We start from the raw sequence: 21,952 nt of genomic DNA, 5'->3' as shown, positions 1-21,952 counted from the left end.
CCATAGGAGGGTACAAGAATGGACGGATAAAAAAATCATACGAACCCTTTGCTGCTTCGGATCACGTTCACATTTTTTTAACAGTTCATGGCGATTCTAAGCTGTACACCCCTAAGGAAATAGCGTGATTTAAGCGCTGATTGTTGCCCTTCTGATACGTCAAACAAGGCGTGAACTGTGTGTAAGAGGGGATGTGACGTCCAAGATTACGATGGGTAGAATTGTGGTGAAATTTGGTACAAATGTTACTTCATTAACCCATCTCACATAAATTTCTGAACTGCGGCCATCTTATCACGTGTGTCGACATCTTGCTTTTGTGTGTTAACAAGTCTCACTTAAAAAGAAAAAGGAAGAAAAAATGAAATTAAACATTATTCTCACACTCATTGACCGTTTCTGTGACTCGTCTTAACGACAAAAGAATTAAATATCATGAAAATATACCACAAGATGAAACTAAGAACTTACGTTCATCAGTCCTTCCTGAGCCACTACCAAATATTGACAGACTATTCCACGCATTCTAACCTTCAAACACATTTGCGCATGTCGCTCTAGTGTTTATTATAATATTACGACCAAACTCCTGTTTCTTTAAATATCAAACTCCCACGCATAAAATAGCTTCAAACGGCTGATTGCTTTACAAATGAGGTACTTTGTTAAAAATTTGACATTGAGCATCTAAATTAGAAAAAGTTTTAGGAAGGTCTGGATTTACGATGAAAGTTTTGGAAGTCACTATGTCTTATTATTATGAAACACTGGATGTATGTAATCTGAGTAATTTTCGCTCAATTTTAAGCGAAAGTTACGCTGCATCAACAGAAGCTCCCAGTTTCTTACTGTAATACTTGTCTTATTGTGTGACACTTTTAAGATAAAATTATACCTGTTAATAAACAAATTATGAAAGCATTATAAACATTTCAACTCACTCAATAATTAACCAAAAAAAGGAAACTAAAATTTTTGAGGGGTATTCTACAAGTGGTACTGGTTTCGAGTACAATTATTAATATGTATCTGATCGTCTCTTAGATCTTAACATTTGCAATCCATCATCTGTAACACTTCCGTCTGGTCTGTTTCTGTAGTGATTCTCCTAAACAAAGGGAGCATAACTAGGTACTTCTATGGTTTTTCTGGATTTATCAAGCAAACAAAAAATTCTTAAAACCTAACTTCTTATTGTGGTTACAACAATAGATTGGCTACAGGATTTATTTTCGTTGCAGTACTGTGCCAGATTCACTGTTATAATGCTTTCATGATTGTAAATAAGAAATGATTGACGAGAGCAAAGTGTATCTCCGTAATCTGATATCGCTGTTCTTCTATCACGGGAGGCGTCTGTAATGAGTCTTCCACACGTCGGGGCAAATCGTTGCAGTACTTACAGTGTTCGTTTCCTGAAACACTCCTAACAGGTACATGAAGAAAACTCGATATTGCCTTGAAATCTGTTATAAATACATGAGATAAACATCAAAAGAAAATAAGAAATACAAATGTAAAGAAATTGCCTTTTTGTTGGAGTAAATAAATGTCGTAAGTTCTATGGATATTTGGTACGTAGCTATTTCCACGAAAACTTTGTGTAGATCTTAAGAGTTGTGCTCACTTAGCTGATGGCCGTATCAAATGAAAACTACAAAAATGGTTATCAAAGTCATCGTGTTATTTCCAGTAACCTATCAGGAGGCAGTTGTAAAACAAATACCAGGGACGCGAATTAGATGCGAAAGAGAATACATCGTGGAGTGTCCACTGCTTCATGACAAATAATTTAGTAAAATATTTTATTGGTCCCAAAGTATTTACTACGTTGAAGGCTCTAAACATGTTTGTGAGCAACGTAGATTTACTCAGACAACCTTGTACAAACTAGAATAGTTAGAGACGTCAATGCAGTAAGAGAGGTCAATGCCAGTTTGTAGCTTGTGGGTGTTTGTGAACCGCTCATGATTAGTCAAATCAAGAAAGATCAAAGTCAGAGTTTGGCATAGGGTGCAAAGTCCTCATACACGTGAAATACTACAAATCTTTTCCGATAGGTACAAAATCTGCCCCTGTAAGAGGTAGGTCCAATCTTGTATTCTGACTGAACAGTAATATCATTATAATATTTGCAGTTGCCATAGATCATATTGACATGAACGGGTATTCCCCGTTTTGCCTGCCGGGACAGCTAAAAAAACCTGAAATGGACGGAGCCAGTCACATTAAATAATCAGGCATCACACTGGCCATGTCAGAATGTTGCACAACGTCTACATTAATGACGCATCCTTTGCACTTCGATTTCACATTGGTTCTTATAAAACTGACCATTCTGTTTCAACGGTAACCTAGGTATTCTTACACACTTTGAAAGTCCGATATCCGAGGTTACTAGCAGCTCTGGGGCGCCGTCGTGTGTCATTCGCCATGCATAGTGTTTGATCCATGCGGAAAAGTAATTTATAGGATTTTACAATAAATATGCCAAAACGTGATTGTTCCCATACATTGCAGGATAAGGCAGCGCCTCTCGAGGTAACAGAGGCCCCGATCACCACACAGACGCCACAACCACCGCAGTCTTCCCTGCACAACCCGCACTCATTCCATTCGGTGGTCAACTACGGCGTCATCAGCGTCCATCATGGAGATCACTTCGAACCTCACAACAATAACGGAGTCGCAGAGCCAGATCGTCATCACACGTCATTAGGTAGGTCCAGCCACTGCAGCGTCACGATTATAGAGTGCACTGACGAACATGGAGGAGGGAACTAGTGAGCTATCCTGCTGGGTTTTGTCGTTTATAACATCTCTTGGGTGGTCTAAGCTATGACTGAGATGTCTCCAATTTCTAGTGATGGTACTGCTCAAATCTTTAATAGAAAGGATTGGGGACTATACTGCCCACCAGAAATAAAATATTAGTTTATATTTTCACAATTTATTATGTATAATAAGTTGAACAATTAAATTGTACTAGATTACACACTGTTGACACATGAGTAAGGGGAAAAATTATTAAACCAATATCCTTTTGGAATTACAGACGCATCACATCAGCATTCTTGCGTTTGTTGTCTCAAGATTGAACAAGTAACTAAAATAACTTAGATTTAATCTCTGATAAATGGAAATGCAAGATTTGTTCAGTCTGGCAGTTCCAATAGACAACTGACCAATCGTCATCATGTTAGCATTACAATCATGCACGCAAAAAAGGAAACCAATATTCCCAGCCGCCACTTCACGAACAGTTCCATCAAAGAAAGCGTAGGAGTGCAATCAACTAAGCTGTGGTCCATTCACGAAACCAGGATAAAGAATTTAGTGAATTGATAACCAAATAAATTTCGTGCCTCGAGATTGTCATCTCCAATGAAGAATCATAACCGCAACCATCATTTCACACTAAGCAGTGCTTACACTCTGAAGAATTAATGCCACAACCTCAAATCTGAGTGTGCCTCCTTCTGAATCGGATTCTAGGCCATATCACGTCTGGTTTCTTCAGTGACCAGCAAGAGAGTTAGATATATTATGTCCACTTCCTTCCTGAGCTCAGCTCATACTTTGCACAAGAAAACGTTTATGTTAATTTGCTAGCCAATCACGAACCAAGTACAAAATTTCCACCTCAGACTAGATTCGGCAAGGAGATAAGGAGCAGGAGAGACAATGTGTTTACGCAGCCAACACACTGGCACCTAGTTGTCGGGGAACTTAATAACTTTTTAGAAAATACTTTATTGTTGGGCTTGGGCAGGAACCTAAAAAGAATTCTTCACCTTCGCCTTAACGCGAGTGGTGTCCGAATTTCTACGAGGAGACATATTTGCACAACTGCGTTCTCCGTGGCACCACCTGGCTTCAGTGCCACGCTGTTAGAAAAACAAGGGAGGTGGACCGGAGTTCATCTCTCGCCGTGGCGAAGCCGTGAGCTCGGCTCCTACGCAGGCCATGTCACTGGAGGAACATGCAACGCCTCCCCATTAGCGTGGCCCACAGCCGAAGCGATGTTCCCTCCAATAGCAAGAGCACGCGAGGGGCCAGAGAAAAGTCTCACTTGACATATGCATTTCCTCTTCAACTGGACCAAGCTGAAAGGTACAAACCACGTCTAAGATTCTTGTTCCCTCATATCGAGTGATCAGAACTGTCCATGATTTGCCACAACTATAAAATGTATCTAAAATTAAAGAGCTGGGATAAACGAGATGTCACGTATTAACGTCTGCAATTGAATCTATTTTTATCTTGCGCGCTCCCTTCCTATCTGTGCAAGCCTAACTAGTGCAACTACGTCCTTCTGAGCCACTTACTGTATTCATCTTTTGGGCTCCCCTTACAATTTTCTCTTTGCACATCTCCCTCCAATACTAATTTACAGATCCCTTGATGTCTCAGAATGTGTCCTATCACCTGATCTCTTGTTTTAGCGCAGTTCTACATCTACATCTACATCCGTACTCCGCAAGCCACCTGACGGTGTGTGGCGGAGGGTACCCTGAGTACCTCTATCGGTTCTCCCTTCTATTCCAGTCTCGTATTGTACGTGGAAAGAAGGATTGTCGGTATGCTTCTGTGTGGGCTCTAATCTCTCTGATTTTATCCTCATGGTCTCTTCGCGAGATATACGTAGGAGGGAGCAATATACTGCTTGACTCTTCGGTGAAGGTATGTTCTCGAAACTTCAACAAAAGCCCGTACCGAGCTACTGAGCGTCTCTCCTGCAGAGTCTTCCACTGGAGTTTATCTACCATCTCCGTAACGCTTTCGCAATTACTAAATGATCCTGTAACGAAGCGCGCTGCTCTCCGTTGGATATTCTCTATCTCTTCTATCAACCCTACCTGGTGCGGATCCCACACTGCTGAGCAGTATTCAAGCATTGGGCGAACAAGCGTACTGTAACCTACTTCCTTTGTTGTCGGATTGCATTTCCTTAGGATTCTTCCAATGAATCTCAGTCTGGCATCTGCTTTACCGACGATCAACTTTATATGATCATTCCATTTTAAATCACTCCTAATGCGTACTCCCAGATAATTTATGGAATTAACTGCTTCCAGTTGCTGACCTGCTATTTTGTAGCTAAATGATAAGGGACCTATCTTTCTATGTATTCGCATCACATTACACTTCGCTACATTGAGATTCAATTGCCATTCCGTGCACCATGCGTCAATTCGCTGCAGATCCTCCTGCATTTCAGTACAATTTTCCATTGTTGCAACCTCTCGATACACCACAGCATCATCTGCAAAAAGCCTCAGTGAACTTCCGATGTCATCCACCAGGTCATTTATGTATATTGTGAATAGCAACGGTCCTATGACACTCCCCTGCGGCACACCTGAAATCACTCTTACTTCGGAAGACTTCTCTCCATTGAGAATGACGTGCTGCGTTCTGTTATCTAGGAACTCCTCAATCCAATCACACAATTGATCTGATAGTCCGTATGCTCTTACTTTGTTCATTAAACGACTATGGGGAACTCTGTCAAACGCCTTGCGGAAGTCAAGAAACACGGCATCTACCTGTGAACCCGTGTCTAAGGCCCTCTGAGTCTCGTGGACGAATAGCGCGAGCTGGGTTTCACACGATCGTCTTTTTCGAAACCCATGCTGATTCCTACAGAGTAGATTTCTAGTCTCCAGAAAAGACATTATACTCGAACATAATACGTGTTCCAAAATTCTACAACTGATCGACGTTAGAGATATAGGTCTATAGTTCTGCACATCTGTTCGACGTCCCTTCTTGAGAACGGGGATGACCTGTGCCCTTTTCCAATCCTTTGGAACGCTTCGCTCTTCTAGAGACCTACGGTACACCGCTGCAAGAAGGGGGGCAAGTTCCTTCGCGTACTCTGTGTAAAATCGAACTGGTATCCCATCAGGACCAGCGGCCTTTCCTCTTTTGAGCGATTTTAATTGTTTCTCTATCCCTCTGTCGTCTACTTCGATATCTACCATTTTGTCAACTGTGCGACAATCTAGAGAAGGAAGCACAGTGCAGTCTTCCTCTGTGAAACAGCTTTGGAAGAAGACATTTAGTAATTCGGCCTTTAGTCTGCCATCCTCTGTTTCAGTACCATTTTGGTCACAGAGTGTCTGGACATTTTGTTTTGATCCACCTACCGCTTTGACATAGGACCAAAATTTCTTAGGATTTTCTGCCAAGTCAGTACATAGAACGTTACTTTCGAATTCATTGAAAGCCTCTCGCATAGCCCTCCTCACACTACATTTCGCTTCGCGTAATTTTTGTTTGTTTGCAAGGCTTTGGCTATGTTTATGTTTGCTGTGAAGTTCCCTTTGCTTCCGCAGCAGTTTTCTAACTCGGTTGTTGTACCACGGTGGCTCTTTTCCATCTCTTACGATCTTGCTTGGCACATACTCATCTACCGCATATTGTACCATGGTTTTGAACTTTGTCCACTGATCCTCAACTCTATCTGCACTTGAGACAAAACTTTTGTGTTGAGCCGTCAGGTACTCTGTAATCTGCTTTTTGTCACTTTTGCTAAACAGAAAAATCTTCCTACCTTTTTTAATATTTCTATTTACGGCTGAAATCATCGACGCAGTAACCGCTTTATGATCGCTGATTCCCTGTTCTGCATTAACTGATTCAAATAGTTCGGGTCTGTTTGTCACCAGAAGGTCTAATATATTATCGCCACGAGTCGGTTTTCTGTTTAACTGCTCAAGGTAGTTTTCAGATAAAGCACTTAAAAATATTTCACTGGATTCTTTGTCCCTGCCACCCGTTATGAACGTTTGAGTCTCCCAGTCTATATCCGGCAAATTAAAATCTCCACCCAGAACTATAACATGGTGGGGAAATCTACTCGAAATATTTTCCAAATTATTCTTCAGGTGCTGAGCCACAACAGCTGCTGAGCCCGGGGGCCTATAGAGACATCCAATTACCATGTCTGAGCCTGCTTTAACCGTGACCTTCACCCAAATCATTTCACAATTCGAATCTCCGTCAATTTCCTTCGATACTATTGCACTTCTTATCGCTATAAACACGCCTCCCCCTTCACTGTCCAGCCTATCTCTGCGGTATACATTCCAATCAGAGTTTAGGATTTCATTTCTGTTTACGTCTGGTTTCAGCCAACTTTCTGTTCCTAGTACTATATGGGCGTTGTGACCGTTTATTAATGAGAGCAGTTCTGGGACCTTTCTATAGACGCTTCTGCAGTTTACTATTAGCACATTAATATTGTTATTCCTTGTTGCATTTTGCCTACTCCTGCCTTGCCGCGTCTCAGGAGGCGTCTTGTCGGGCCTAGGGAGGGAATTCTCTAACCTAAAAAAACCCCATGTGCACTCCACACGTACTCCGCTACCCTCGTAGCCGCTTCCGGCGTGTAGTGCACGCCTGACCTATTCAGGGGGACCCTACATTTCTCCACCCGATAGCGGAGGTCGAGAAATTTGCATCCCAGCTCTCCGCAGAATCGTCTGAGCCTCTGGTTTAAGCCTTCCACTCGGCTCCAAACCAGAGGACCGCGGTCGGTTCTCGGAACGATAGTTGTGCCATAAAATTCTTTTCTTCCCAATTCTGTTCAGTGTCTCCTCATTAGCCACCTGATGTACCCAACTAATCTTCAGCATAAAACATTTCAAATGCTTCTGTTCTCGTCTGAACCGTTTAATGTTCACATTTCACTTACACACTAGGCAACGCTCATGAGAAATACCTTCAGAACAGACTTCCTCAAACTTAAATCTACATTCGATATTAACAAATTTCCCTTCTTCAGCAGCGCTTTTCTTGCCGTTGCCAGTCTTAATTTTATATCATCTCTGCTTGGGCCATTATGGAAATGAAACGTGGACGATAAATAGCTTAGACAGAAGAGAACAGAAGCTTTCGAAATTTGGTGCTACAGAAAAAGGGTGAAGATTATATGGGCTGGTCACATAACTAATGAGGAGGTATTGAATAGAATTGGGGAGAAGAGGGGCTTGTGGCACAACTTGACTAGAAGAAGAGATCGGTTGGTAGGACATGTTCTGAGACATCTAGGGATCACCAATTTAGTATTGGAGGGCAGCGTGGAGGGTAAAAATCGTAGAGGGAGACCAAGAGATGAATACACTAAGCAGATTCAGAAGGATGTAGGTTGCAGTAGGTACTGGGAGATGAAGAAGCTTGAACAGGATAGAGTAGCATGGAGAGCTGCAGCAAACCAGTCTCAGGACTGAAGACAACAACAACAACGACTTGGGCCATAATTATTTTACTTCCCAAATAGCAAAACTCATCTACCACTTTTAGTGTCTGGTTTCTTAATTTAATTTCATCCGTGGCATTTTATATAAAACGACTACATTACATTGTCCTTGATTTGCTTTTTTTGAAAATCATCCTATACCCGCCCTTTTAAGCCACTGTTCGTTCTGTTCAACTGCTCTTCCACGTCCTTAGTTGTCTCTGACAGAATACCATTGTCACCGGCAAGCCTCTTCTCCTTGAACTTTATTCATCTCCAAAGTTTTCTTTGGTTCCTTTTATCGCTTGCTCACTACTCTTACTGAAAAATCAACCACTGCTTCCCTTTCGTGACCCTTGGCTCTTACAACAGCGGTCTGGTTTGTGTACAGGTCGAAAATACCCATTCGCTCCCTGTATTTTGTCCGTTAAGAATTTCGAAAGGTGTATTCCAGTCAACATTGTCAAAACCTTTCTCTGAGTCTACAGTCGCTATAAACTTAGGTTTGCTTTTCCTTAAAGTATCTTCTAAAAGATATCGTTGGGTCAATATTGCTTTACGTGTTCCTACATTTCTCCGGAATTAAAACTGATCTGCCCCGAGATTGGTTTCTAGCGGTTTTCCAATTGTTCTGTAAATAATTCGTAAAAGTATTTTGCGTCAGTGATTTAATAAACAGACAGTTCTGTAACATTTGCGCCTATCATCACTTTCTTTCGTTAGAATTATCATATTTTTCCGGAAGTCTGAAGGTATTTCGCCTGCCGTATACACCCTGGCCACCAGGTGAACTATTTCGCTGTCTCTACCAAGGAGAGGTTTTTGCACTCGCTATCAAACTCATATTTTAAACGTTTGTATTCCCTTTCGCCTGCTTCGTTTACTGCATTTTTATATATTCTTCTTACATCAGTTGTACTGAATACCTCCCGTGATGCCCAATGCATTCTACTGTGGCTTGTCGTTTTGCCTACTTGATCCTCTGCTGCAGTCACTGTTTCATCTTTCACTATCAGAGCTACCCATTCGTTTTCTACTCTACGCCTTTTCCCTTGGTTCAGTCAATCGTTGCCTAATGCTTCCTCTGAAACTCGCACAAATCTCCGATTATTTCAATTTGTAGACGCCCCACCTTAATTTCCTTTTTGCAACTTCTTCAGTTCATAAACAATAAATTGTGGTGAGAGTCCACAACGATTCCAGAAAATGTCTTAGAGTTAAAAATGTAGTTCCGAAATGTTAAAACAAGAGTTAGCGATAGTTAAATAATGCTCTTTGCAAAATTCTGACAGGAGGCTTCCTCTTTCGTTCCTTTCCCCTTGTGGCCGTGCGGTTCTAGGCGCTACAGTCTGGAGCCGAGCGATCTCTCCGGTCGCAGGTTCGAATCCAGCCTCGGGCATGAATGTGTGTCATGTCCTTAGGTTAGTTAGATTTAATTAGTTCTAAGTTCTAGGCGACTGATGACCTCAGACGTTAAGTCGCATAGTGCTCTGAGCCATTTGAACCACAGCCAGTCCATATTCTCCTACTACTTTTTCTTCTCTTCCTCCTACTACCGACTTTCAGTCACCTACCACATTTAAGCTTTCCTTTCTGGTCACTCTCTGAACTATTTCTTTTATCTCATCCTACATTTACTTTTTGTAATCTTTTTAACACCTACGAGACTAGTTGGCATATAAACTTGCACCACTGTCATGGCTGTTGGCTTCGAATCTGTCTTGGCTTCAGTAATACTGTATGTACCCGCATTCCTATTGTTTTATTCATCACTACATTTGCTCCTGCATCATCCCTGTTTGATTTTGTGTAATCACCTGACCAGAAGTCCTGTTCGTCTTCCACTGAACTTCACTAATTTAATTTTAACCAATCCGTTTGGCTCAAATGGTTATGAGCACTATGGGACTTAACATCTGAGGTCATAAGTCCCCTAGAACTTAGAACTACACAAACCTAACTAACCTAAGGACATCACACACATCCATGCCCAAGACAGGATTCGAACCTGCGACCGTAACGGTCGCGTATCCTCCTGAGTAGTCCCTGCCCAGAGATCCTAATCTGGGATTATTTTATCTCCAGAATATTTAACCCAAGTGGATTCCGCAGTAATTTAACCGTACAGTAGAGCACCATGCTTCTAACTTCGTAGACGTGCACACCATCTTGAGGGAAGTGGGAGGAATTGTAAGATTGAAGTTGTAAGATTTAGATAAACGGCCACCAGATTGCATGAGTTTTGTGCATGTTCAGTGTCGATATCAGGGGCATGAACAGTGTCATATGTTGAATGATCACCGTGAAGAACATAGAGATGCCCCATACTCGTGCGAGACAGCGTAATCAGCATCTGACAGTTTGCAACAGGCTTCATTTTGTGTCTCCATTTGGACGGCTGCAATATGTGCATTTGTGGGCCCTTCGGATGTGATAGTGGCGCGTTGTTGGGCTGGACCGGAACGTGAGTGCAAATATAATCGTCGTCAAGTTTTCGACTGATCATGTCTAACCACAGTAGGAAAAGATCGACGTATTATACATGAAGCATATCATAAGCTCTCCACATCTGCACTTGCGATTCGAGAACAAGTATTGCGACATTTTGAGTCATCCCGCTTCATTGGTCAAAGACTACCCGCTGCCGGACGGGAACTGCGCCCTGTGCACAGTTTGCCGTTATCACCACTACGCTAACGGCTGTGCCTGGGGTGGTGCCGCGACAGGGAAGCAAGGACTGCTGATGAATCAAGTGAGGTACAATTCTTCAGATATGTTGCTTCTGGTGCATGGTGTGGGGCTGCCAACGGTTATTGCTTGAGATCACGGCTGATTGAGGACATCGTGGACATCATGCACCTACAGGTGTTATCTCCCATGCGACAGTACTATGGTGCCATTTTTTGGCAGGACAGAATTCGTCCACTAAATCCGCCTGTTTTTATGAAGTGCTTGCGTGATGCTGAGGCTCTCCCGTGGCCGACAGGATACCCAGGTCTGTCTCATATGGAACATGTGTCGGGCCTTCTCGGACGTCAACTCCGTCCCAGCTTTGTGTGCCAGCTTGTCTCAGGAGTGGATACAACGGTCTTATGATACCCTACGCAATCATATCAGCACATGCATGCAGGCGAGAGGGGTATAACGTGATAAGTGGGCAGATACTGTCAAATTCTTCGCAAATTTGACTCGGTGTAGCCGGCCAGAGTGTTCGAGCGGTTCTAGGCGCTACAGTCTAGAGCCGCTAGACCACTACGGTCGCAGGTTCGAATCCTGCCTTGGGTATGGATGTGTGTGATGTCCTTAGGTTAGTTACGTTTAAGTAGTTCTAAGTTCTGAGGGACTGATGACCTCAGAAGTTAAGTCCCATAATGCTCAGAGCTCTTTGAACCATTTGACTCGATTTTGTAAACATAAAATCACACCCTCTTAACCTCTCGTTTCCTCCTTAAATGGTTCATATGGCTCTGAGCACTGTACGACTGAACCGCTGAGGTCATCAGTTCCCTAGAACTACTTAAACCTAACTAACCTAAGGATTCCCGATAGGGATCAGGGATTTTCTCTACCTCGTGATGGCTGGGTGTTGTGCGATGTCCTTAGGTTAGTTAGGTTTAAGTAGTTCTAAGTTCTAGGGGACTGATGACCATAGCTGTTAAGTCCCATAGTGCTCAGAGCCATTTGAACCATTTCAACATCCATGCCGGAGGCGGCATTCGAACCTGCGACCGTAGCGGTCGCGCGGTTCCAGACTGAAGCGCCTAGAACCGCTCCGTTTCCTCCTCCCCTCCTGGCTATTTCACTCTTTTTGTCCGGCAGTGTATTTGTTTCAAGACATACGTTTTTGACACATTTTCCTGCTTTTTACCACTAATATTTGCTGTAAGAATGTGGGACAGCATTTTGTACCCCCTGTAGGCTTAATCTAATGAAATGAATGTATAATATTTCTTTAATTTAAAGGGAATGGAGATTTTAAATCAGTTTTTATTAATGTTGAACGCGTTTCTTGGCAAAACTTGTGTGTCAATCAGGTGTGTCCGAACTGTCTTATAATAAATTAAAAAACGACGGTCTTGTGTATCAGGCCTCACCTTTTCTTCAAAACAGAACTAATTTCGATACAAAGAAAACATAATATACAGGGTCATCTCGCGAACTGGGGGGAAACTGCACGAAATTATCCCTGAGAGTGTAAGGGGGCCCGCGGCGGTGGCCGTGCGGTTCTAGGCGCTTCAATCCGGAGCCACGCAAATTCTACGGTCACAGGTTCGAATCCTGCCTCGGGCATGGATGTGTGTGATGTCCTTAGGTTAGTTAGGTTTAAGTAGTTCTAAGTTCTAGGGGGCTGATGACCTCAGATGTTAAGTCCCATAGTGCTCAGAGTCATTTGAACGATATTTGTGTAAGGAACAAAAAGGGTAAGGTGGACATTAAGATGAAAATACTTTCCGAGTAACGGACATCCTCTTGAACGTGGAGATAGAAGATGTTTTAGAATGTACATTTCAGTGACTCAAAGCACACATGATAGCACATCACACAAATGGGAATGTTCTTTCTGTCCTAGTGTTTCAGCTCGACACTTAACTGACAGTAATGTTGTGCTGACAGCGGCATGCACACATGTCAGCAGTAGAGGACATCTGCTTCAGTGCTATTGCCGGCTCACTCCTCTGTAGACGTGTGTCTTGTGGTGGAGCGCTGAGAGACGAAGGCATGTGACACCAAATGGCAACAGGCGGACATGGTCTTTACATACCTATAAGCAAATGACAATGGGTGGGCGATTACATGTGTGTAGGGGATAAAATATCCCACCGACAGCAACTGCCACATAAACTGTTGTAACAGTGTTTCGTCGTTTGTGCGAGACAGACTTGTTTCGGCAATGAAAGGCAGGTGTGCCCGCCAAGCACACAGACCTCAGAGGAACGCTATAGAATATTAACCGGTATCAACGACAAAAAGATTGCTCATAGCATGTTGTAAGACGCACTATCGTGTGGGACTTTCCCTGCGACAATTGCCGGCATCCGTATCACTTACAAAGGCCGGCCTTATCAGCTATGGATTTATCTTCGCGGCGACGATTTCTAGGTGATTCGTTGCACAGGACTACAGGATGCTGGAATTTCTGTAATCAAGCCTATTCACAGATGAGGGTCCCACATGTGGGCTACGAAGAAGCCCCATGCATGGTGACAGGGAACCACCAGTAGTACCGTTTCAGTTTAAGTGGGTGGACAGGAATTGTTGGCGACCGTCTCGTGGGACCAGTCTCCTTCGCTGGTACGAAGGATAATGTAGGTATTGCACGATAGTGTATGCGGAGTGAAAATCAGACATGCAGATGACTCCATAGATCGCAGGATGACAAATTTAAACATGTTCCCCAGTCGGTGCTGCGTTGTGTTCGTGCATTGTAAAGGCCCGTGCGGACACTTCGAACACCTTGTCTTGCCGTGGTCACATCACGGTATATTGTGCATTCTACAGTGCAGGCACGATGAATAATGAATGTCCTGTAGCACAGACACCGTGCATTTCCTGCCGTACGTACGTATGACCTCTTATTCTCCTTATTCTCTTATGGATCGTTTCCTGGTGTTTGTCGCCATTTAGCAAAATCACGACGTACAAAAAAATGTAGGTATTTAGTGTGAATGAAAATACTCACAACACTGGTATCATCTACTACAACATTTATTACTTATTTCACAAACTGGCTTTCGGCTGTCATGCCATCATCAGGTACAACGGCGAATATGTGATGCAATGAAATTTAATTAGAGCGAAGATTATAAACTAGTGAGTTTAAAAATGTTAATCTTAGCTTTAGGAAATTATTTTAGTGTTAGTGCGATGTAAGATTATTTAACTAAGATGAAATATGTGACACGTTAACTAATCAACTGTATACTATACACGACAATTGTTCATAGAAGAATATAAACTGAAAGATAAACTTTAGTGACATGTTCCAAGGACGTGGCTGAACAAAATTCTCTTGTGTGTAATAGTTCCTAAATTACAAATAGATAAGTCATAATGGTGAGATTAAACGGGTAAGTGAAGCAGCTATGCGTATGAGTAAGAGAGATAATTTTCTACGCGGCCTGGATGGGGTTATGCGTAGTTGGAAATTTGCGGTAAGGTCTTATGGGACCAAACTGCTGAGGTCATCGGTCCCCGACCTTACACACAACGTAATCTAACTTAAACCTAACTTAAACTTACTCTAAGGACAACACACACACCCATGTCCGTGGGAGTACTCGAACCTCCAACGAGGGAAGCCGTGCGAAACGTGACAATGTGCCCAAGACCGCCTGGTTACCACGTGCGGTGATTATGTGTGGTATCCGCAATTAGAAGTGGAGAGTGAGGAAACTGTGTCTGCTTATTCAGTGCTACGCTTGAGCAGATAGACATGTGTTTGTTAACTTTCATTATTTCAAGATAGTTCATCTTCCTTCCTTTCCTTTATGAAGGTCATGTAATACCTCATGTTGCATCTCGTAACTGTTGCGGTCTTCAGAGACTGGTTTGATGCAGATCTCCATGCTACTCTATCCTGTGCAAGCTTCTTCATCTCCCAGTACCTACTGCAACCTACATCCTTCTGAATACTTAGTGTATTCATCTCTTGGTCTCCCTCTACGATTTTTACCCTCTACGCTGCCCTCCAATACTAAATTGGTGATCCCTTGATGCCTCAGGGCACGTCCTACCAACCGATCCCTTCTTCTGGTCAACTTGTGCCACAAAGTCCTCTTCTCTCAAATCCTATTCAATACCTCCTCATTAGTTATGTGATATACCCATCTAATCTTCAGCATTCTTCTGTAGCACCACATTTCAAAAGCTTCTATTCTCTTCTTGTCTAAACTATTTATTGTCCACTTTTCACTTCCATACAGGGCTACACTACATACAAATACTTTCAGAAACGACTTCCTGACACTTGAATCTATACTCGATGTCTCGTAACTATGGCATTCTTTAAACACGTTGCCTGGAAATGTAGAGTCTCCTTTTTCCAAGTTTCCAACTTCTGTGGTGTTCCTTCAAATGCGTGCGTGTTGCCCTCACAGACCGAGCTGTATAGAATTTACTACAATTAAAAATAATTTTATTTATTCCAATCTTTATCAAAGTTCGATTGCTGTCTTTAACATTTGGCAAAAAATCTCCAAAAGAGCTGTACACATAAAATGATGTTTTTAAGTTCTTGGGTTTAAGTTTTCTGCATACTCCCAGTGAGACTTTTCCTAAATGTGGCATTGTGCACCTTTTGTTGCATTCTTACGGTAATGGGACGAGAACGGGATAAGGAGAGGGCACACAAATAGTTCCTGATTTTTGTGCATTACAAAGTCCACCAAAACAGGAGGATAGTCATCATTTGATGCTATTTCTTCGACTGCATTTAATTCCATTTGAAAATTGTCGTCACTCGTGGGGGTTGGATAACGGCCTATGTATTACTGAATGAAATGCAGCGTGTTTACGGGTCGCTGGATTTTGAGAATTGGCAGGGATTGCAATATCTGTGGTGGTAAGTTTCCTATAAATCTTGGAAGTAGGATTACGATTTCTGATGTCTGTGGCTGGATATAAATTATTTATGCACTTACTCCCAAACTCCATTATGAATTATATCTTATTGTCTTTAGTATTTATCTCTGACAGACCGTCAGAATGGATACCGCAGGAACGATTTACGTTAATGTCCATGTTAGATTTCCATATCTGCTGTGTGTGCGTGCAGCGGAGCAGCGTGCGGCGACCCGCCTGGGACAGTCGACGTCAGACGCAGTGGCGCTGTCGCTGCAGCCGCCACCTGCGCCGGCCGCGCCTCGTTCAGCCCAGAGGCCGCCAGACGCAGAAACCGTCTCTCCGGAGCCTGCCGGCGCCAGGGAAGCCGAGCCAAAGTGATGGACCTCGTAAGTCACCAGCAGACCCCCTCTGCAGGGCGGCTTGTCTCCATCAGCCAATAGTTCAAGATCTGCGTTAACTGAAAGCTCAATGACTCTCAAATGGAGAGAAAAACGTTTTCGTCCTAGTAAGTGGGTGATCAGCCATAAAATACAGGGAGCAGGGGATTGTCTGTAACTTGTACAGCATAAAACGGTTGCAGATGTCGAAGGACATTGAAGGTTGCCAGTGACCGAAAAGTGACTGAAACAACTGAAACAAAGTTTCTGTCCCTCCTTCAAGACATTCAGTCTGTACTGCTAGCAAGCGTTGAAGAGAACCAAGGAGAAATTTGGAAAAGGCATTTGTAGCCAAGGAGAAAGAAATAGAAGCATCTATTTTTGACGATGAATTTTTAATTCTGTCAAGACGAAAAAAAAAGCTGGAACGTGGGAGGAACGGAATGGGTAGTTTCTCGAAAAGAGGTTATAAGACAAACACAAAAAAGTAAAATTAGGGAAAACGAGGGAAGTGATATATGGCCCCCCTCCAGACAATATCAACCCGATACTCCAACTCGTTCCACACTCTCTGTAGCTGCTGTTATTTCTCGTTTCAAATCATCAATGGTGGCTGGGAGAGGTGGCCGAAACACCATATCCTTAACATACCCCCATAAGAAAAAAATCGCAGGGGGTAAGATCAGGACTTCTTGGAGGCCAGTGATGCTCTGTCACGGGCTGCCTGGCGGCCGATCCATCGCCTCGGGTAGTTGACGTTCAGGTAGTTACGGACAGATAAGTGCCAATGTGGTGGCGCTCCATCCTGCTGAAATATGAATTGTTGTGCTTCTTGTTCGAGCTGAGGGAACAGCCGATTCTCTAACGTCTCCAGATACTGTAGTCCAGTTACAGTAGCACCTTCGAAGAAAAAGGGACCAAAAACTTTATTGGCTGAAATTGCACAGTCAACAGCGCCTCAAGCGAACAAATGTACAACTAAATGAAACTTTATAGCTCCCTTAATTCGCCGACAGATAGTGCTTAGCACTGCCTTTTGTCGTTGCAGAGTCTTAAATTCCTAAAGTTGTGGTATTCTTTTTGAATCACCCTGTATATTCCTTGGGTCATCATCATCATCCTTCTGACTGATGCGATGCGGCCCGCCACGAATTCCTCTCCTGTGCCAACCTTCTCATGTCACATTGGCATTTGCAACATACGTTCTCAATTATCTGCTGGATGCTTTCCAATCTACGTATCTTTCTTCACCCTCTTTACCCTCTACAGTTCTCTACATCTATACCTTCATCTACATGGATGCTCTGCAAATCACATTTAAGTGTCTGACAGAGGTTTAATCGAACCACCTTAACAATAATTCTACGTTATTCCAAACTCGTATAGCGCGGAGACAACGAACACCTGTATCTCTCATTGCGAACTTTGTTTTCCCTTATTTTATTATGATGATCGTTTCTCCCTATGTAGGTCTGCGTCAACAAAATATTTTCCCATTCGGTGGAGGGAAGTGGTGGTTAAATGTCGTTTGACTAGGACCTCCCGTCGGGTAGACCGCTCGCCTGGTGTAAGTCTTTCGATTTGACGCCACTACGGCGACTTTCCCGTCGATGGGGATGAAATTATGATGATTAGGACAACACAACACCCAGTCCCTGAGTGGACAAAATCTCCGACCCAGCCGGAAATCGAACCTGGGCTCTTAGGATTGACTATCTGTCGCGCTGACCACTCAGCTACCGGGGGCGGACAGTAGGTGATTGAAATTTCGTGAGACGATTCTGCCTTTGTTTTAATTATATTCATCCCAAATCCTGTATCACTTCAGTGACACTTTCTCCCCTAGTTTATGATAATACAAAAAGTACTGCCCTTCTTTGAACTTTCTTTATGTACTCCGTCAATCCTATCTGGTAGAGATCCCACAACACGCAGCGGTATTATAAAAGAGGACAGAAAAGCTTAGTGTAGGCAGTCTTTCCTGTGGATCTGTTACATTTTCTATGAGTCCTGGCAATTAAACGCAGTGCTTGACTAGTCTTCGCCACAACATTTTCTATGCGTTCCTTCCAATTTAAGTTGTTCATCATTTTAATCCCTAGGCATTTAGTTGAATTTTCAGGGGTTTAGATTTGATTGATTAAGCGTGTAACCGTAGTTGCACAGATTCCTTTTAGCACTCATGTGGATGATCTCACAGTTTTCGTTATTTAAAATCAGTTGTCAAATTTTTCAGCATGTAATCTACTCCCTAATCTCTTAACAGATGTCCTCTCTTCCTGTCCTTTCTTCTTGTCAGTATTTTTCGTATATTCCTTTCCTCGCCGATTTTCCGGAGAATCTCCTAATTCTTTACCTTATCAGTCCATCTAATTTTCAAAATTCTCCTATACCACTACATCTCAAATGCTTCAATTCTCTTCTGCTCAAGTTTTCCCACAGTTCATGTTTCGCTAACACATAACGCTGTGCTCCAAGCGTACATTCTCAGAAATTTCTTCCACAAACTAAGGCCTATCTTTGATACTAGTAGTCTTCTCTTGATCAGGAGGCTCCTTTTTTGCCTTTGGTAGTCTGCTTTTTACGCCCTCCCTGCACTGTCCATCATGGATTAATGCGCTTTCTGTATAGCAAAATTCAGCATGATCCCTACTTCTGATGTTAAGTTTCTCATTATTCTCATTTGTGGTATCTCTGATTACTTACGTCTTGCTTCAATTTACTCAACCTCCGTCCGTCATGGGTTTTTTACGGCCTAGGTAGCAGAATTCCTTAGGTTTATCTAGTTCGTGATCATCAATTGTAATGTTGAGTTTCTCGCTGTTCTCATTTCTAATGATTCTCGCTATTTTCGTCTTTCTCCGATTTACTCTCAGTCTCTATTCTGCACTTATTAGACCGTCCATTTATTCAACAGATCATGTAATTCTTCTTCAATTATACTGACGATACAGATGTCATCGTAGAATCTTATCATCGAAATCCTTTCAACCTGAATATTAATTCCACTCTTGAACCTTTCGTTTATTTTATCATTGCTTCTCCCATTTATAGGCGGAACAACAGCTGTGAAAGGCTACATTCCAGTCTTACATTGTTTTCAATCCGAGCACTTCGTTCTTGGTCTTCCACTCGTATTATTCACTATTGGCTTTTTTACATGTTGTACATTAACCGTTTCTCTCTACAGCTTATCCCCATTTTCCTCAGAATTTCCATCTTGCATCATTTGACGTAGTTGAACGCTTCCTCCAGGTCGACAAATCTTATGAACGTGTCTTTATTTTTCTTCAGTCATGCTTCCATTAGCAACAGCAACGTCGCAACTGCCTCTCTGGTGCGTTTACTTTCCCTAAAGCCAGACTAATCGTTATCTAACATGTCCTTAATTTTGTTTTTCATTATTTTGTGTTTTATTCTTGTCGGAAACTTGTATACATGATCTGTAACGCTGATTGTGAGATAATTCTCGCACTTTTCGGAATTGAGCGGATGATGTTTTACCGAAAGCCAGATATTATATCACCGAACCCCAAATTCTACACACCCACTTGGATAGTCGTTTTGTTACCACTCCCCCACAGATTTTAGAAATTGTGATGGAATGTTTCTATTCCTTCTGCCTTATTTGATTTTAAGCCTTCCAAATCCCTTTTAAATTCTGATTCTAATGTTGGTTCCCCTATCCATTGTACATAGACTCCTGTTTTTCTTCTGTCACACATTCAGATAAGTCGCCGCCCTCATCTGACTTCAGTGTGCTCTTATCCACCTATCTGCTCTCTGCTCTGCATTTAACAGTATAATTCCTATTGCACTCTGAGTGCTACCACCCTTGCTTTTACTTTGGCCAAGCCTCTCCGACAATAATTTCTTTTTCGACCTCTTCACACTTTTCATGCAGCCATTTCGGGATATCTTCCCTACACTTACTATTTATTTCATTTTTGTGTGACTTACCTGAACAGTTTTGTACATTCTTCTTTCTTCGATCGACTGAGGCATTTCTTGTGTTACGTAAGGATTCTTCGTAGTTACCTTCTTTATGCCTATGTTTTTCTTTCCAGCTACTGTGGTTGCCATCTTTAGAGACGTGCCACGTATATAAATATGCTAATGCAGATGTAAATCATCGAAACAGTGTACTTAACAGATGACGTAGTAATTATTTGCTTCTTTTAATACTAACAGAAATCTGCATATTCTGTTCATAATTGCGTTGTGTGATATTAAAGTAAGTGAAAATGTAATTTTTGTTCCCAGGAACTCTGCAGGAGATTCATCGCACCTTTCCAATTCAGTATTTGGCATTGGCTCAGTTTAACTTACCGGAGACAGCGGCTGCACCGAAAACGTCCGCGGGCGCTGCCCTCGCAGTCCCCGGCAGCCAGGCGCCCTGAACCGTCAGAGGGTCCTCGCATTACGGACAGTGTACACCTGGCTGGTCATCAACGGCGCACCGGACAGAGTTGCGAAAATTGTGCTCTTGCTTTCACTGTACATATCGACTAAATTTTGTAACCGAAATTAATACACTTTGTAAATAAAGTGTCTAGGCATTAGTTTGTTTTATGACTAGAAATGTAACTTCCACTTTTGCTGAAATTGTGCATAGAAACACTACATGGCAATAGAACCACAAAATCCGTGTTTATAGTACGTTGGCAGGTGGTAAAAAAATAGCAATACAAGGAAAATTTTCAGTGCACACTGAGAGCAGAGACCTGACTATGTCTGCATTCAAGAAATCCTCCACAGCGTCGTAGCCAGGGGCTGACCAGTTGGCCGTCTGCCTGAGGTGCGAGCCTGATGGGGGCAGGGGAGGGAGGGGGGGGGGAGGTAAGCGCACTTTTCAGACCATACTATTGACAAGCTGTCCTCATACAGTAAACCTTTGTTTAGAGATTTAATAACTCGTATTTTATTGTACCCTTTGCTACATAATAGTAAGTAACAACTAATTTTAAGCTCAACATGATTGTGGGATGTCTGTTACACTGTTGTACCATTATGATATCTCTGGTGATCATAAGAGACTGAAGGCGCGCCATATTACCATACAAATTAATGAAAGGAAGTGACAATGTGACGTTACGGAAACTTTTTACTCTTATTTATTTAATTCCAATGGTGATTTTATACTATATACAGTTGATATAAGGCAAATGATTTTATACAATATACATATGATATTAGACAAGTTTAAACCTTAAAATCCGAGTTTTTCAACCAGTTAATTAAGCTGGGTGTGAGAGTGAACAAGTCATCGGGAATTCGAGGGTATGAATGATGTGGACAGCGTTGGACTAAATGTTCAACTGTCTGCTCTTCTTGATTACATTCCCACATTGATGAACTGATCCAGCCCCATTTGTACCTACAACAACCATGTCCAGTCCTTAACCTTTTGAGGCGGCACCGAAGGTTCCTCGGTAGGTCCAAACCTTTTGGCTTCTTTGTGGGATCAAGGTGATGAGCTCCTGTTCCCAATGTTTTTGTTGACCATTCATGCTTCCAGCTTTCATTTAGATCAAAACCATCCGCAATGAGTTATCCTGTAGCAACACTTGCTGGTCTTCTTGATCGCAATCGTTACTGTGGCGGATGACAGAATTCCTGGTGCAGTGGTAGAGAAGGTGATGCAGAGATTTTCTTGTCCTCCCTCAGTAGAGCTTGTTTTCGCCTTAAGGTGAGGTGGAGGGGTGTGACTCAGTACAGGTAACCTGTGACATGGGGTTGATTTGATGGAACCAGTAATACAGTGCAC

General features: G+C 42.5%; 1 protein-coding gene across 2 annotated transcripts in view; it reads left to right on the top strand.

Moving 5' to 3' along the window:
* LOC126284623 (uncharacterized) overlaps window positions 1–20,705 on the top strand; it is a 42,888-nt gene extending 22,183 nt beyond the window's left edge. For both annotated transcript variants that reach the window (XM_049983693.1, XM_049983692.1), the window contains exons 4-6: window positions 2,521–2,719; window positions 16,020–16,194; window positions 20,449–20,705. In XM_049983693.1, the coding sequence (XP_049839650.1) occupies window positions 2,521–2,719; window positions 16,020–16,186 (366 nt within the window). In that variant the 3' untranslated portion in view covers window positions 16,187–16,194; window positions 20,449–20,705. The remainder of the gene's footprint in view (window positions 1–2,520; window positions 2,720–16,019; window positions 16,195–20,448) is intronic.
* The last annotated feature ends 1,247 nt before the right edge of the window (window positions 20,706–21,952 follow it).

Source organism: Schistocerca gregaria, chromosome 8 (assembly GCF_023897955.1).
Source record: "Schistocerca gregaria isolate iqSchGreg1 chromosome 8, iqSchGreg1.2, whole genome shotgun sequence".
NCBI lineage: Eukaryota > Metazoa > Arthropoda > Insecta > Orthoptera > Acrididae > Schistocerca > Schistocerca gregaria.
This window is presented reverse-complemented; position numbering and strand designations above follow the sequence as displayed.